This window comes from Oncorhynchus mykiss, chromosome 24 (genome assembly GCF_057628025.1).
Source record: "Oncorhynchus mykiss isolate SJ-2025 chromosome 24, ASM5762802v1, whole genome shotgun sequence".
In the NCBI taxonomy this organism is placed as follows: Eukaryota; Metazoa; Chordata; class Actinopteri; order Salmoniformes; family Salmonidae; genus Oncorhynchus; species Oncorhynchus mykiss.
The window spans coordinates 15,164,680-15,181,919 of NC_143045.1; the positions used below are offsets into that span (position 1 = coordinate 15,164,680).

General features: G+C 46.2%; 1 protein-coding gene across 2 annotated transcripts in view; it reads right to left on the reverse strand.

Annotated features, from left to right (window-relative positions):
* LOC110503811 (stAR-related lipid transfer protein 13) overlaps positions 1-17,240 on the reverse strand; it is a 113,817-nt gene that overhangs the window by 78,039 nt on the left and 18,538 nt on the right. For both annotated transcript variants that reach the window (XM_036961219.2, XM_036961218.2), the window contains exons 4-5: positions 17,048-17,218; positions 5,385-5,415 (exon numbers count right to left, since the gene is read on the reverse strand). In XM_036961219.2, the coding sequence (XP_036817114.1) occupies positions 5,385-5,415; positions 17,048-17,218 (202 nt within the window). The remainder of the gene's footprint in view (positions 1-5,384; positions 5,416-17,047; positions 17,219-17,240) is intronic.

A 17,240-nucleotide genomic window follows, 5' to 3' on the forward strand; every position in this document is an offset into this window, starting at 1 on the left:
GTGTGTGTGTGTGCGTGTGGTCTAGGACAGTGATAGACAGTTCTAGGGCACTGCAGTGTCCTGTCCCATCACTGTGAGAGGGCAGGTCAGCCAAGGTGATGTTTACCATAACAAAACACCCGGACGGTAATTAAAGCTGCAGGTTATAGGCCACGTCTGAACGACACAGCGGCTAAGTGCAACTGCTATTTTCTTGCACTGTGTCACATCTCCATCTCACTCTCTCCATCTCCTTCTCTCCATCTCCATCTCTCCATCTCTCTAGTTCCCTCTCTCTAGCTCTCTCTCCATCTCTCTATAGTTCCCTCTCTCTAGCTCTCTCTCCATCTCTCTATAGTTCCCTCTCTCCATCTCCCTCTCTCCATCTCCCTGTCTCCATCTCCCTCTCTCCATCTCCCTCTCCCTCTCTCCCTCTCTCTAGTTCCCTCTCTCTAGCTCTCTCTCTCCATCTCCATCTCTCCATCTCTCTAGTTCCCTCTCTCTAGCTCTCTCTCTCCATCTCCCTGTCTCCATCTCCCTCTCTCCATCTCCCTCTCCCTCTCTCCCTCTCTCTAGTTCCCTCTCTCTAGCTCTCTCTCTCCATCTCCCTCTCTCAATCTCCCTCTCTCTAGCTTCCTCTCTCCATCTCCCTCTCTCCAGCTCCCTCTCTCCAGCTCCATCTTTCCAGCTCCCTGTCTCCCTCTCTCCAGCTCCATCTTTCAATATCCCTCTATCTAGCTTCCTCTCTCCATCTTCCTCTCTCCATCTCCCTGTCTCCATCTCCCTGTCTCCCTCTCTCCAGTTCCCTCTCTCTAGCTCTCTCTCTCCATCTCCCTCTCTCAATCTCCCTCTCTCTAGCTTCCTCTCTCCATCTCCCTCTCTCCAGCTCCCTCTCTCCAGCTCCATCTTTCCAGCTCCCTGTCTCCCTCTCTCCAGCTCCATCTTTCAATCTCCCTCTCTCTAGCTTCCTCTCTCCATCTCCCTCTCTCCATCTCCCTCTCTCCATCTCCCTCTCTCCATCTCCATCTCCCTCTCTCCATCTCCATCTCCCTCTCTCCATCTCCCTCTCTCCAGTTCCCTCTCTCCATCTCCCTCTCTCAATCTCCCTCTCTCTAGCTTCCTCTCTCCATCTTCCTCTCTCCAGCTCCATCTCTCCAGCTCCATCTCTCCATCTCCCTGTCTCCATCTCCCTGTCTCCATCTCCCTCTCTCCAGTTCCCTCTCTCTAGCTTCCTCTCTCCATCTCGCTCTCTCCATCTCCCTCTCTCTAGCTTCCTCTCTCCATCTCGCTCTCTCCATCTCCCTCTCTCCATCTCCCTCTCTCCATATCCCTCTCTCCATCTCCCTCTCTCCAGTTCCCTCTCTCTAGCTCTCTCTCTCTAGCTCTCTCTCTCCATCTCCCTCTCTCTAGCTTCCTCTCTCCATCTCCCTCTCTCCATCTCCCTCTCTCCAGCTCCCTCTCTCCATCTCCCTGTCTCCATCTCCCTGTCTCCATCTCTCCATCTCCCTGTCTCCATCTCCCTGTCTCCATCTCCATCTCCCTGTCTCTCTGTCTCCATCTCCCTGTCTCCATCTCTCTGTCTCCATCTCCCTGTCTCCATCTCCCTGTCTCCATCTCCCTGTCTCCCTGTCTCCATCTCCCTGTCTCCCTGTCTCCATCTCCCTGTCTCCATCTCCCTGTCTCCCTCTCCCTGTCTCCCTCTCTCCATCTCCCTCTCTCCATCTCCCTGTCTCCATCTCCCTGTCTCCATCTCCCTGTCTCCATCTCCCTGTCTCCATCTCCATGTCTCCATCTCCCTGTCTCCATCTCCCTGTCTCCATCTCCCTGTCTCCATCTCCCCATCTCCATCTCCCTGTCTCCATCTCCCCGTCTCCCCGTCTCCATCTCCCTGTCTCCATCTCCCTGTCTCCATCTCCCTGTCTCCATCTCCCTGTCTCCCTGTCTCCATCTCCCTGTCTCCCTGTCTCCATCTCCCTGTCTCCCTCTCTCCATCTCCCTGTCTCCCTCTCTCCATCTCCCTGTCTCCATCTCCCTGTCTCCCTGTCTCCCTGTCTCCATCTCCCTGTCTCCATCTCCATCTCCCTGTCTCCATCTCCCTGTCTCCCTGTCTCCATCTCCCTGTCTCCATCTCCCTGTCTCCCTCTCTCCATCTCCCTCTCTCCATCTCCCTCTCTCCATCTCCCTCTCTCCATCTCTCTCTCGTGAAGTGTTGGTAAAATGTTCTAAAATATAAGCTGTTGATTTTTGTTAAAACTGAACCTGTCCTTCTGGGAGTTGAGGGAAAACAAGCAAACAAAAATATTCTGGATTGTTTTTCAAATTTAGTGGGGCAGAATTGTCTGGGGTTTAAAAACCTTTTAGTTGGGCAGAAAGGTCTGGGGTTTAAAAACATTCTTGTTGGGCAGAAAGGTCTGGGGTTTAAAAACATTATTGTTGGGCAGAAAGGTCTGGGGTTTAAAAACCTTTTAGTTGGGCAGAAAGGTCTGGGGTTTAAAAACATTATTGTTGGACAGAAAGGTATGGCGTTTTCCCATATATGCTTGGAGTTTCCGCTCAACATGAGAACACAGCAACAGATATACATCAGTATAGATTTTAAAGGCCATAAGCTATGGTCAGGAGACTACACATATAATACATTCAGGTCACACAGCCCATGGTTCAGAGAGATGAGAATTTAAGCCTCCGTCTGACTTATGTTTCTCCTCACCTCTACCCAGAGATCTGACCACCCTAACCTCTACCCTAGGCAGTGCTCAAATGTGGTTTGGGTATATATGTACGTGGTGTGTTTAGTCACACGCGGGGCTTTTTGGGATATGGGCCCAGAGAGGTTTTCTCGGCTGAACTATGTCACTATAGTGAGGTGAACTGGTGGTTATGATGACTGGTGCTATGTTATAGTCTGTGTTCCAAATGGCACCATTTTCCCTTTATAGTGCACTATTTTTGACCAATGTCCATGTGGCTCTGGTCAACATTAGTGGACTATATAGGGGAAAGGGTGCCATTTGGGACATAACCATAGATTCTGAAGACCATCTGATCCAGTAACATGACATCATGCAGTCTATACAGTCTCTACGGTACGGCTGTCAAATATAGGCAGAGAATATCAGCGCTCAGAGTTAGCTTCATCTCTTTACGTCATCATCATCATCCTACTCACAGTTATTACCCTGACTGTGTCGGCGTCTCAAATCGCACCCCATTCCCTGTATTGTGCACTACTGTTCACCAGTGTCCCATATGTGCTATGGTCAAAAGTAGTGCACTATATAAGGAGTAGGGTGCCATTTGGGACATATGCTGTGTTTCTATTGAAGACAGATGTTCCGTTAACTACGCTTCTCTTATTGTAGGTGATTCTGGCCACATCAGATTGACTTTGACACAGACTTTTGTCTGTCTTATTTCAGCCAGCATATGGTTGTGAAAGGGAGACGGCATGTCGAGAGTCTTGTGGCTAAATATATTGTACTCTATTAAAGCAGAGATGGTAGAAACACACTGTACTCAAATATGACATCAACAGGACCATAGGGAAGGAAATGTCTTGGTTGTGTTGACAAATAATTACTGAAGTCATCAACAAGGTAAATACCACACAAAGCCCATAGATTTACAACCATTAGCAGTGATACGTCACTCTAGATTACCCTGGTATGAGTGGTGATCAGTCACAGAGCACTTCATAAATCACAGCCAGACCACACAGCAGACATTCCTACCTATAGGTGAGAGTGATGGAATGTGAACAGGGTCTCCTGTACATTACTGACATACCCCCTGGTACTCCCCATTACCCCTCCTGATCATAGAGATCATGTGAGAGTGGAACCTGAGACTAAAATGGCATCGCCCCATAATCCCCCAGCTGCCCCCAGGGCCAAGACACGACAAATAGTTCCCTCAGCAGTAACTATGTAGTACTAGTAACAATGATCTGGCATGCCTCCTAATTTTATCTGTGTCCCACCAAGCCAGGCAGTCAGTATAAATAGGCCTTTAAAAGAAGAGCCTGACAGGCTGTGTTGGGAGGGACATTCTCTGGACATTCTCTAGACACAGCTGGGGAGTGAAACCTGGACCCTGGCTGGCACACCTGTCCCCATCCGTCACTCACAACCCCATTGTCTCACAGCAACAGCCGTACCATCCTACAGAACAAGACCACAGCACTAGCAGGCAAGCCTTATGTGACGTACTGGTTTTGAAACCATGCAGGTCTTATGTTTAAGCCCACTGAGCTAAAGTCCAGGCATTGGCTAATGCAAGACTTCAGGTCTCATGCAAGGTTACTGGTCACCCGAGAAAGGTTCACTCAACCACCTCTGTTACACTTGGAATGCTCCCTGAATGACAACAGACCCTGGACAAACAGAGAAGACCCTGGACAAACAGAGAAGACCCTGGACAAACAGAGAAGACCCTGGACTAACAGAGCAGACCCTGGCCTAACAGAGCATACCCTGGCCTAACAGAGCATACCCTGGACTAACAGAGCAGACCCTGGACTAACAGAGCTGACCCTGGACTAACAGAGAAGACCCTGGACTAACAGAGCATACCCTGGCCTAACAGAGCATACCCTGGACTAACAGAGCAGACCCTGGACGAACAGAGAAGACCCAGGACTAACAGAGAAGACCCTGGACTAACAGAGAAGACCCTGGACTAACAGAGCATACCCTAGACTAACAGAGAAAATACTGGACTAACAGAGCAGACCCTGGACTAACAGAGCAGACCCTGGACTAACAGAGCATACCCTAGACTAACAGAGCATACCCTAGACTAAAATAGAAGACCCTGGACTAACAGAGCAGACCCTGGACTAAAAGAGAAGACCCTGGACTAACATAGCATACCCTGGACTAACAGAGCATACCCTGGACTAACAGAGAAGTCCCTGGACTAACAGAGCAGTCCCTGGACTAACAGAGCAGACCCTGGACTAACAGAGCAGACCCTGGCTAACAGAGAATACCCTGGACTAACAGAGCATACCCTGGACTGACAAAGCATACACTGGACTAACAGAGCATACCCTGGACTAACAGAGCAGACCCTGGCTAACAGAGAATACCCTGGACTAACAGAGCACACCCTGGACTAACAGAGCACACCCTGGACTAACAGTGCAGATCCTGGACTAACAGAGAAGAGTGTCAGTGCTGAGAATTAAAACTGTCCTGCAGCGAGAACCATCTGAAGACAATCTAATAACAGTGGCTATGTCCCAAATGGCACTGTATTTTTTTAATTATTTTCCCTCATATAGTATTCCCTCATATAGTGCGCTACTTTTGAACAGAGCAATATGTAGGGAATGTGGTTCTAGTTAGGGCACATGCCAAATCCAACACAGCCTGGTGAAACATGTACACATGAAAAAGCCTTACCTGCACCTGCATTGGTCATCTTACTGCACATCTGCAAAGAAGAGAAACAGACAATGGTGAGTCAGACAACAACAGAGTTTACTGCAGCCCTCAATACCACTCTAACTGCATGACTGTCACAAACAACAACAAAAACAGATTGGTTGAAGAATACACAGCTTTTCAAAATGTTATAAATACTACAGTGTTATACAACTCAGGTGTCTGTGGCATCCTAATAATGCCACAGAGGATATATTCAGAGAGGTGAGGAGTATTGAACTGAATTGTATCCTAGTAATGACACAGAGGATATATTCAGAGAGGTGAGGAGTATTGAACTGAATTGTATCCCAGTAATACCACAGAGGATATATTCAGAGAGGTGAGGAGTATTGAACTGAATTGTATCCCAGTAATGCCACAGAGGATATATTCAGAGAGGTGAGGAGTATTGAACTGAATTGTATCCTAGTAATGACACAGAGGATATATTCAGAGAGGTGAGGAGTATTGAACTGAATTGTATCCCAGTAATGCCACAGAGGATATATTCAGAGAGGTGAGGAGTATTGAACTGAATTATATCCTAGTAATGACACAGAGGATATATTCAGAGAGGTGAGGAGTATTGAACTGAATTATATCCCAGTAATGCCACAGAGGATATATTCAGAGAGGTGAGGAGTATTGAACTGAATTGTATCCTGGTAATGACACAGCCATACAAGTTAAGGGTTAATGACTGCTTTACTGTGTTGCCATAGAGACCTGATGGCTGGTTCAATATGGACAGCTGGCTCATGTTTGTACATCGCTTAAGTATTTATAACATCCACTGTCTAGTGTTATTAGACCAATTTAGACAAACCACATGGTTTTAATCCCAAATGGCATCTTATTCTCTATAATGGGGAAATACTGTTGACCAGGGTGCACTACAACATGGTGCTTTTCCATTGAGGCTTACCACCACACCAGTGAGTCGCCAGTGTTTTATGTTAATGTAAACTTGCGTGTTATTGTGTTTCCATCAGGAGTGTGTCACTAATGACTTGTGGTGAGCTTTATCTTCAGCCTCTGCATCATTAAAATCCAATCAAATCAAATCGTATTGGTCACATGCGCCGAATACAACAGGTGAAATGCTTACTTACAAGCCCCTAACCAACAATGCAGTTTAAAAATAAGATTAAGATTATCAAATAAAAGTAACAAGTAGTTAAAGAGCAGCAGTAAAATAACAATAGCGAGACTATATACAGGGGATACCAGTACAGAGTCAATGTGCAGGGGCACCGGTTAATCTGGGTAATTGAGGTAATATGTACATGTAGGTAGAGTTATTAAAGTGACTATGCATTGATAATAACAGAGAATAGCAGCGGCGTAAAAGAGGGGGGGGAGGGGCACTGCAAATGGTCTGGGTAGCCATTTGATTAGATGTTCAGGAGTCTTATGGCTTGGGGGTAGAAGTTGTTTAGAAGCCTCTTGGACCTAGACTTGGCGCACCGGCACCGCTTGCCATGCGGTAGCAGAGAGAACATTCTATGACTACGGTGGCTGGGGTCTTTACAATTTTTAGGGCCTTCCTCTGACACTGCCTGGTTTAGAGTTCCTGGATGGCAGGAAGCTTGGCCCCGGTGATGTACTGGTCCGTACGCACTACCCTCTGTAGTGTCTTGCGGTCGGAGGCCGAGCAGTTGCCATACCAGACAGTGATACCATGCCCAGTCAGGATGCTCTCGATGGTGCAACTGTATAACCTTTTGACGATCTGAGGACCCATGCCAAATCTTTTCAGTTTCCTGAGGGGGGATAGGTTTTGTCGTGCCATCTTCTCGACTGTCTTGGTGTGCTTGGACCGTGATAGTTTGTTGGTGATGTGGACATCAAGGAACTTGAAGCTCTCAACCTGCTCCACTACAGCCTCGTCGATGAGAATGGGGATGTGCTCAGTCCTCCTTACCCTGTAGAACACAATCATCTCCTTTGTCTTGATTACGCACCACACGGCCAGGTCTCTGACCTCCACCCTATAGGCTGTCTCGTTGTTGTCTGTGATCAGGCCTGTTGTGTCATTGGCAAATGTAATGATGGTGTTGGAATTGTGACTGGCTGTGCAGTCATGAGTGAACAGGGAGTAAAGGAGGGGACTGAGCACGCACCCCTGAGGGGCCCCTGTGTTGAGAATCAGGGGCCCCTGACCACCTGGGGATGGCCAGTCAGGAAGTCCAGGATCCAGTTGCAGAGTGGTGGCTTCTTCCTTGCTGAGCAGCCTTTCAGGTTATGTCGATATAGGACTCGTTTTACTGTGGATATAGATACTTTTGTAGCTGTTTCCTCCAGCATCTTCACAAGGTCCTTTACTGTTGTTCTGGAATTTCTCACCAAAGTACATTCATCTCCAGGAGTCAGATTCCTTCCTGAGTGGTATGACGGCTGCGTGGTCCCATGGTGTTTATACTTTGTCTGCAGAGAAAATATATTGTGATATTAGAGGTCAGCTGTTGGTTGTGCAGCGCCATGGGTGGCGGAATAGGATTTTTCCCACAGCTGGAATAGTTCACTATATAGAGAATAGGGTGCTATTTGGGATGTACCCATGGTAGAGCAGCCTACAGTATGAGGAAACACATATTACAAATATTATCCTCTGTCATACAGCAGAGGAGTGAGGTGGTTAACAGGTGGAGACATACAGACAATATTCGGTCTCAGGCAGAACACTATGAGGTGAAGGGACTGATGTTGTTACCAAAGTATCCCTGCTTATTGACTGTGAGATTCAGCATAAGAGGGTCGAATTGTATTATTACATTTCTGTCCTCTTCAGTCATAGGGTTGGATAATGGTGTTGATGGGAGCCATGACCAGCCTTTTAAAGCACCTCATGGCTACAGATGTGACTGCTATGGGTTGGTAGTCATTTAGGCAGGTTACCTGAGTGTTCTTGGGCACAGGGACTATGGTGGTCTGCTTGAAACATGTTGAAAATGTCAGTGGAGACACTTGCCAGTTGGTCAGTGCATGCTCGCAGTACACGTCCTGGTAATCCGTCTGGCCCTGCGGCCTTGTGAATGTTGACCTGTTTAAAGGTCTTACTCACATCGGCTGCGGAGAGCGTGATCTCACAGCCGTCCAGAACAGCTGGTGCTCTCATGCATTTTTCAGTGTTATTTTCCTCGAAGCGAGCATATAAGTAGTTTAGCTAGTTTGGTAGGCTCGTGTCACTGGTCAGATCTCGGCTGTGATTCCCTTTGTAGTCTGTAATGGTTTGCAAGCCCTGCCACATCCGACGTGCGTCGGAGCCGATGTAGTATGATTCGATCTTAGTCCTGTACTGACACTTTGCCTGTTTGATGGTTTGTCGGAGGGCATAGCGGGATTTATTATAAACTTCCAGGTTAGAATCCCGCTCCTTGAAAGTGGTAGCTCTAGCCTTTGGCTCAGTGCAGATGTTGCCTGTAATCCATGGTTCTGGTATGTACGTACGGTCACTGTGGGGACGACGTCATCGATGCACTTATTGATGAAGCCAATAGCTGATGTGGTGTACTACTCAATGCCATAGGAAGAATCCTGGAACATTTTCCAGTTTGTGCTAGCAAAACAGTCCTGTAGCTTAGCATCTTCTTCATCTGACCACTTTTTTATTGACTGAGTCACTGGTGCTTCCTGATTTAATTTTTGGTTGTAAGTAGGTATCAGGAGGATAGAATATGAAGACAGTTTCTTTGTGGGAAGGTGTTAAAGTTCACTGTCTAAACTGACGTGCGTTAACATAATAGATCTAATAACAGGCTCTGACCCACAACTACAAATAAAGCTGTGATGAAAATTAGCCTACTAGAACTGACTGAATGGCCCCAATGGAGATACCAGTCTGTCCTTTACTCAAAGGGCTTCAAAGACTGTCCTAGACTTATTTCTGTCACTCGACAGCCCGGATAAAGTCCTGTTAGTGTCCTTCCATTTTCCTCTTCACTGGTTTAGTTATACCCATGGACCTAGAAAGACATTGCATCATTGGATATGTCCCATTGTGGCCTCTGTGAGAGCATGGGCATCGCACCATTGAGGCCATCTCCATTTTTAAGTAGTAGATTTTCTTCTACTATGAGTTGTCAAACAAACAAAGGGTGCACACTGCCACCTGGAGAGTGTTGTTTGAACAGGTATGAAGCCATGGTTGGCTATTTACTGACACCTGCAGTTATGGAATGTTTGCTCATGACTCTAATGCATTGGCTGATCCCTCCAGGTAACCTGTATGGAATGATGTGATCCTTCCTTAACCCCTAGGAAGTCTCTCCCAGCTAACACCTTCAAAATGTTGAAAGTCCTCAATAGCACTGCTCAAGCTAAAACAGGCCTTTGGGCTCTAGAGTCGTCTATCTCTAAGGTTATACCACACCGCTTCAGTTCTGAGCAATCACCACGTCGGGTTATGGGTTAGAGGTCAGGGGTCAGGTGACAAGACACAGAAAGAAGACAGCCCTATCAGGAAGCTACCTCTGCTACAACAACCAAGATTTTTATATGGACTGACATGTCTGGTCTTTCGTGATTGATAACTGGTCTGGTCTACCTGTCTACTGCAGTGACTAAATAAATCAACTAGTTCAGACAAAACAAGTGGAAAACATTCCTAACAGACTATGGGACATGTCCATGCTTTCTAATAGTACTCTTTGAGATGCTGTTATACATTGTAGCTGGCAATGGGATGCCGTACAAAGCTCACACGAGATCTGTAAGGAATTACATAATCCCCATCTTGCATTTCTTTACATCCCCAATGAACAACGTTGACGTTTGTGTTTGACTTTTCCCTGCGTTTCTCAACCTCCCCCCTTCCCCCCGGTGGTCTATGTAGAGTACACTCTCAACCCAACACAGAGCCCTCTGGTCTATGTAGAGTACACTCTCAACCCAACACAGAGCCCTGTTGTCTGTTTAGCATGCATCCAAAATGGCAGAAGTAGTGCACTTTTCAGGGAATAGGGTTGCATTTGGGATGGATTTAATAGTGCTGAACACACCCAACCCCACAGAGTGAAGTCTGAGGTTACCCCACCAATCATTCATTGTGTTTCATTGGCATGCGCGACTAACCTGAATCACATTTGTTCACAGAGAAAGACAGAGAACTCCAAACCCATGACTGATATTATATAACCAGACCTATAGTTGTATATGGTTGCCTCCAAAATGGCACCCTATTCCTTACATAGTGCACTACTTTGGTCAGAGCCCAATGGGCCCAAGTCAAATGTAACGCACTATATTGGGAATGAGTTGTCATGTGGGACGCAGCTATATGTAACGATCCAGGCCTCTCATCATAGCTCAGGGCAGGGTAGGATGGATGCGGTCTCTCCACGGCCATTACTCTTCTGTGACTTCTAACAGCATATCTCCAGAGACTTCCTTTAGGCCTCTACGCCAAGGCATAGCCATGATCCACAACCCCTAACTCATAACATGTAACTATGGGCTGAACTCACAGGACTGAATCCATCTCTCTCCACAACATTCAGATAGTTGTCTCGGTTGTAAAATAAAACATCAGACCTACAATCTATGTCCCTGGGAAAATAACCTTAGTTTTACTCAAAGTCTAAGAAAAAATAAGGGATAGTGTCACGAACCGGCTCAAAGCCCGTAACAAAGGGAGACAACGTGGAGATAAGGAGTAACAAAATATATTTATTAACTAAAGCAACTAAGGAAAATATACAATGATGTGTGTAATCAGTAATCAGTAGCGTAAGTGAGTGTTTTGCATGCATGAATGTGATAATGCAGGGTGTTGAAAGGTGCCAAAGCAAACAAACAAAAAGTCAACAAGAACCACAACACAATCTACAAATGTCTGCATGGAGAGAGTCTCCTCCATGAATGGGGAAGGGGTGTATTTATCCTGGGAAACACCTGGGCCCAGGTGTTTCCCATGTAGCTGACGACCCTCTCAACTCCGCCCACCGGCATCCTAATAAGGAAGGAAACAAGAACAAAGACAAAATACGGCAGACAGAGTGGGAGGGTCGTCACAGAGATCATTGGGCGTCTGCTCTGCTCCTCGTCAGATGTGGTCTCAATAGATCAGCCAGTAGGCCAGTAGACCAGCCAGTGGGCCAACCAGTAGACCAGTAGACCAGCCAGTAGACCAGTAGACCAGCCAGTAGACCAGTAGACCAGTAAGTAGGCCAGTAGACCAGTCACTAGACCAGCCAGTAGACCAGTAGACCAGTAGACTAGCCAGTAGACCAGTAGACCAGCCAGTAGACTAGTAGATCAGAAGACCAGTAGACCAGCCAGTAGACCAGTAGACCAGTCAGTAGACCAGCCAGTAGACCAGCCAGTAGACCAGTCTGTAGACCAGTAAACCAGTCAGTAGACCAACCAGTAGACCAGTAGACCAGCCAGTAGACCAGTAGACCAGCCAGTAGATCAGTAGACCAGCCAGTAAACCAGTAGACTAGCCAGTAGACTAGTAGATCAGTAGTCCAGTAAACCAGTAGACCAGCCTCATCCTTTGCCTCCTCTATCCAACCCCTGGACAGACACTATAACATCTGGCTATATTTAGAACACTGTCTCAATGGGTCACAACCAATAGGAAGACCTTCTATCATGTCAGAGGATCATTTCTAATTCATCCGTCACTGCTGCCTTTCTGGATGTGTGTCTGTCTGTGGGTCTTTTGATGCTTTGACCCTATGTCTGCCAGGACCATCAGACCAGCTCTGTCCTGCCAGGTTCTGAGGAGGAACTTTTCTTTCACTATTTGAAGTGTAAGGTCTCAGGAATGCAGTGGCTGCAGTCATGTTGAGACACACAGGAACACATGTGCTGCAGAACATTTAAACACCGGACACATACCTGATGGTCTCACCCTCAAGCATCAAACACAGAACGGATACCTCACAGTCACTACGCAGTGGGTGCAGGTGGAGGTGGAACCAGAATGTTAGGAATGAATTACCCTTTCCATTTAGCAAACCATTGTGGACAGGAATCTGCATGTCAATACAACAGGGGTCATGTGTCACGACCTCCGCCGAAGTCGGTCCCTCTCATGGTTCGGGCGTTGTTCGCAGTCGACGTCACCGGCCTTCTAGCCACCACCGATCCACTTTCCATTTTCCATTTGTTTTGTCTTTGTTTTACACACCTGATTTCAATCCTACAATGACTTGTTCATTATTTAACCCTCTGTTCCCCCATGTTTTTTTGTGAGTGATTGTTTCTTGTATTTTCAGTCTGTCATGGTGTGCGTGTATTTGTTACTTTGTATATTTCACATTTTGAGTAAAAGTATGTTGATTACTCATATCTGCTGTCCTGCGCCTGACTCTCTACACCAGCTACACATAGGACCCATTACATCATGTTGAAACCAATTGAAAAATGGTGACCCTAACCTAGAGACAGGCAGGGTCAGGGGGAACTTCCATAACAACATCATGATAAACAATGACTCCAAACATTCTGTATATGTTCCTAATGGCACCCTATTCCCTATATAGTGCACTTTTTTTGGTCATAAAACCTTTTGGTTAAAAGTAGTGCACAATATAGAGAATAGGGTGTAATTTGGGTCGCAGCCTCTCTATCAACTCATAACCTTCCAGTCACATGACAGTAATTAGTTACCGTGGTCAGGTTATTCTGAGCCCCTCATCATGACAGCAGCAGCTCAGACTCTAACATCACATTCTCTCTCTCCGCTGCTTTCACACCCACTCCAAAACCCTCATGTAAGAGGCTGAGGGGTGTATGCATGTGTTAGGGGTGGTCTAGATCCTGGAGTCAGCCTGGGGCTTGTAGGGAAGTAATCCTGGGCTTATCATTAACCCTGACCCGAGGTCAGTGTTATAGAGCCTGGCACTGGCACGCGCACACGCGCACACACACACACACACACACACATAAACACACACACTGGCTGATGTAAAAAGGGCTTTATGAATAAATTTGATTGAAATTTGATTGACTATGCATAGATAATAACCAGAGAGTAGCAGCAGTGTAAAGGCAGGGTGTGTGGGGGTGCAAATAGTCTGGGTAGCCATTTGATTAGCTGTTCAGGAGTCTTATGGCTTTGGTGTAGCTGTTAAGAAGTCTCTTGGACCTAGACTTAGTGCTCCGGTACAGCTTGTCGTGTGGTAGCAGAGAGAACAGTCTATAACTAGGGTGACTGGAGTCTTTAAAAATGTTGACACTGCCTGATATAGAGGTCCTGGATGGCAGGAAGCTTAGCCCCAGTGATGTACTGGGCCGTACGCACTACCCTTTCTAGTGCCTTGCGGTCGGAGGCCGAGCAGTTGCCATACCAGGCAGTGATGCAACCTGTATAAGCTCTCGCTGATGCAGCTGTATAACTTTTTGAGGATCTGCGGACCAATGACAAATCTTTTCAGTCTCCTGAGGGGTAATAGGTTTTGTCGTGCCATCTTCACGACTGTTTTGGTGTGTTTGGACCATGATAGTTTTTTGTTGATGCAGACTCCAAGCAACTTGAAGCTCTCAACCTGATCCACTACAGCCCCGTCGATGAGAATGGGGCGTGCTCGGTCCTCCTTTTTGCTGTAGTCCACAATCATCTCCTTTGTCTTGATCACGTTGAGGGAGAGGATGTTGTCCTTGCACTACACGGCCAAGTCTCTGACCTCCTCCCTACAGGCTGTCTCATCGTTGTTGGTGATCATCCCTGCCACTGTTGTGTCGTTGGCAAATTTGATGATGGTGTTGGAGTCGTGCCTGGCCATGCAGTCATGGGTGAACAGGGAGTACAGAGGGGACTGAGCATGCACCCCTGAGGGGCCCCTGTGTTGAGGATCAGCGTGGCGGATGTGTTGTTTCCTACCCTGACCACCTGGGGCGGCCCGTCAGGATGTCCAGGAACCAGTTGCAGAGGGAGGTGTTTAGTCCCGGGGCCCATAGCTTAGTGATGAGCTTAGAGGGTACTATGGTATTGAACGCTGAGCTGTAGTCAATGAATAGCATTCTTACGTAGGTGTTCCTTGTGTCCAGGTGGGAAAGGGCAGCGTGGAGTGCAATAGAGATTGCATCATCTGTGGATCTGTTGGGGCGGTATACAAATTGGGGTGGGTCTAGGGTTTCTGGGATAATAGTGTTGATGTGAGCCATGACTAGCTTTTCAAAGCACTTCATGGCTAAACATGTGAGTGCTACGCATCTCAACCAGCTTCACCAGGACTGCTTTTCCAACAGTCTTGAAAGAGTTCCCACATATGTTGAGAACTTGTTGGCTGATTTTCCTTCACTCTGCGGTCCAACTCATCCCAAACCATCTCAATTGGGTTGAGGTCGGATGATTGTGGAGGCTAGGTCATCTGATGCAGCACTCCATCACTCTCCTTCTTGGTCAAATTAGCATTACACAGTCTGGAGGTGTGTTGGGTCATTGTCTTGTTGAAAAACAAATGATAGTCCGACTTAGAGCAAACCAGATGGGATGGTGTATCGCTGCAGAATGCTGTGGTAGCCATGATAAGTGTGAATTCTAAATAAATCACCTACAAGTGTCACCAGCAAAGCACCCCCACACCATCACACCTCCTCCTCCATGCTTCACTGTGGGAACCACACATGCAGAGATCATCCGTTCACCTACTCTGCATCTCACAAAGACACGGCGGTTGGAACCCAAAATCTCAAATTTGGACTCATAAGACCAAAGGACAGATTTCCACCAGTCTAATGTCCATTGCTCGTGTTTCTTGGCCCAATCAAGTCTCTTCTTCTATTGGTGTCCTTTAGTAGTAGTTTGTTTGCAGCAATTTGACCATGAAGGCCTGATTCACGCAGTCTCCTCTGAACAGTTGATGTTGAGATGTGTCTGTTACTTGAACTCTGTGAATGCGCAGATCAGCTGGCTGGTGTGTTTACAGACATATTCAATCACTCCCTATCACATTCTGTTGTCCCCACATGCTTCAAGTTGGCTACCATTGTTCCTGTACCCAAGAAGGCAAAGATAACTGAACTAAATGACTACCGCCCCGTAGCACTCACTTCTGTCATCATGATGTGCTTTGCGAGGCTAGTCAAGGATCATATCACCGCCACCTTACCAGCCACCCTAGACTCACTTCAGTTTGCATACCGCCCCAACAGGGCCACAGATGACGCAATCGCCATCACACTGAATACTGCCTTATCCCATCTGGACAAAAAGAAAATGTACAGTATGTCACTTAAAACGTTAATGCTTGCTGCCATCCTTAGTCCATGAATTACATTTCCCAGCTAATAAGAGGACTGCTGTTTACATTAGTAGAGAAAGTCTATCTTTCTGTAGCTAGCTGAAGGCAGCCTGAATATACAATGTATTCAATTGAGATCTTGTGTCACTGGCCGACACACAATACCCCATAATGTCAAAGTAGAATTATTTTTGTAGAACTTTTTACAAATTCCTATAAAAAAGTAAAGATGAAATGTCTTGAGTGAATAAGTATTCAACCCCTTTGTTATTGCAAGCCTAAATAAGTTCAAGACTAAAAATGTGCTTAACAAGTCACATAGTAACTTGCATGGACTCACTCTGTGTGCAATAATGGTGTTTAGCATGATATTTGAATGACTACCCCATCTCTGTACCCCACACATACAATTATCTGTAAGGTCCCGCAGTTGAATTTCAAACACAGATTCAACCACAAAGACCAGGGAGGTTTTCCAATGCCTCGCAAAGAAGGCCACATGCATCCTGTTTGTAATATTTTTATCTTATTTAACTTTTACACAGTAAGACGCTAAAGTAAAACTGCAAAAAATGTGGCAAAGAAATTAACTTTATGTCCTGAATACAAAGTGTTATGTTTGGGGCAAAACCAACACAACACATCACTGAGTACCACTCTTTATATTTGCAAGCATGGTGGTGGCTGCATCGTGTTATCGGTATGCTTGTCATCGGCGAGGGAGTTTTTTTAGGACAAAAATAAACAAAATAGAGATAAGCACAGGCAAAATCTTTGAGGAAAACCTGGTTCAACCTGCTTTCCAACATACACTGGGAGACACATTCACCTTTCAGCAGGACAAAACCTAAAAGACAAGGCCAAATATACACTGGAGTTGCTTACCAAGATGACATTGAATATTCCTGAGTGGCCTAGTTACAGTTTTGACTTAAATCGGCTTGAAAATCTATGGCAAGACTTGGAAAGGGTTTTCCATCAATGATCAACAACCAACTTGACAAAGCTTGAAGAATTTAAAAAAGTATAATATGCAAATATTGTAGAATCCAGGTGTGCAAAGCTCTTAGAGACTTACCCAGAAAGACTCACAGCTGTAATCACTGCCAAAGGTGATTCAAACATGTATTGACTTAGGGGGTGTAAATACTTATGTGAATACTTTTTTAAATAGATTTGCAAAACATTTTTTTAAACATATTTTGACTTTGTCATTATCGGCTATTGTGTGTATGAAAAACATCTATGTTATCTATTTTGAATTCAGGCTGTGACACAACAAAATGTGAAATAAGTCAAGGAGTATGAATACTTTCTGAAGGCACTGTATGTAAAGTGAGAGCTATCTGATGATATCTATACCACATGGTTTCACCCAGACCTAGACAGACAGGCACAGAGCATGCAGGAGTCGAGAGGAGGAGGGAGACTCTGATAGGAACTTACGACTGTCTTCTTGGTCCTGGCTCTGGTTCCTTCGGCTGAGCTACTAGAGGCCAAGGTCTTGTGTTGATTCTGTCTGAGACATTCTTCTGTATCTGGTTCCCCTCGCTGCAGCTGTGTACTGTCCTCCTCGTTAAGAGATTGGTTTACTGCCGTCCCAGACACAGCTCCATACTGCAATAACAGCACAACAACA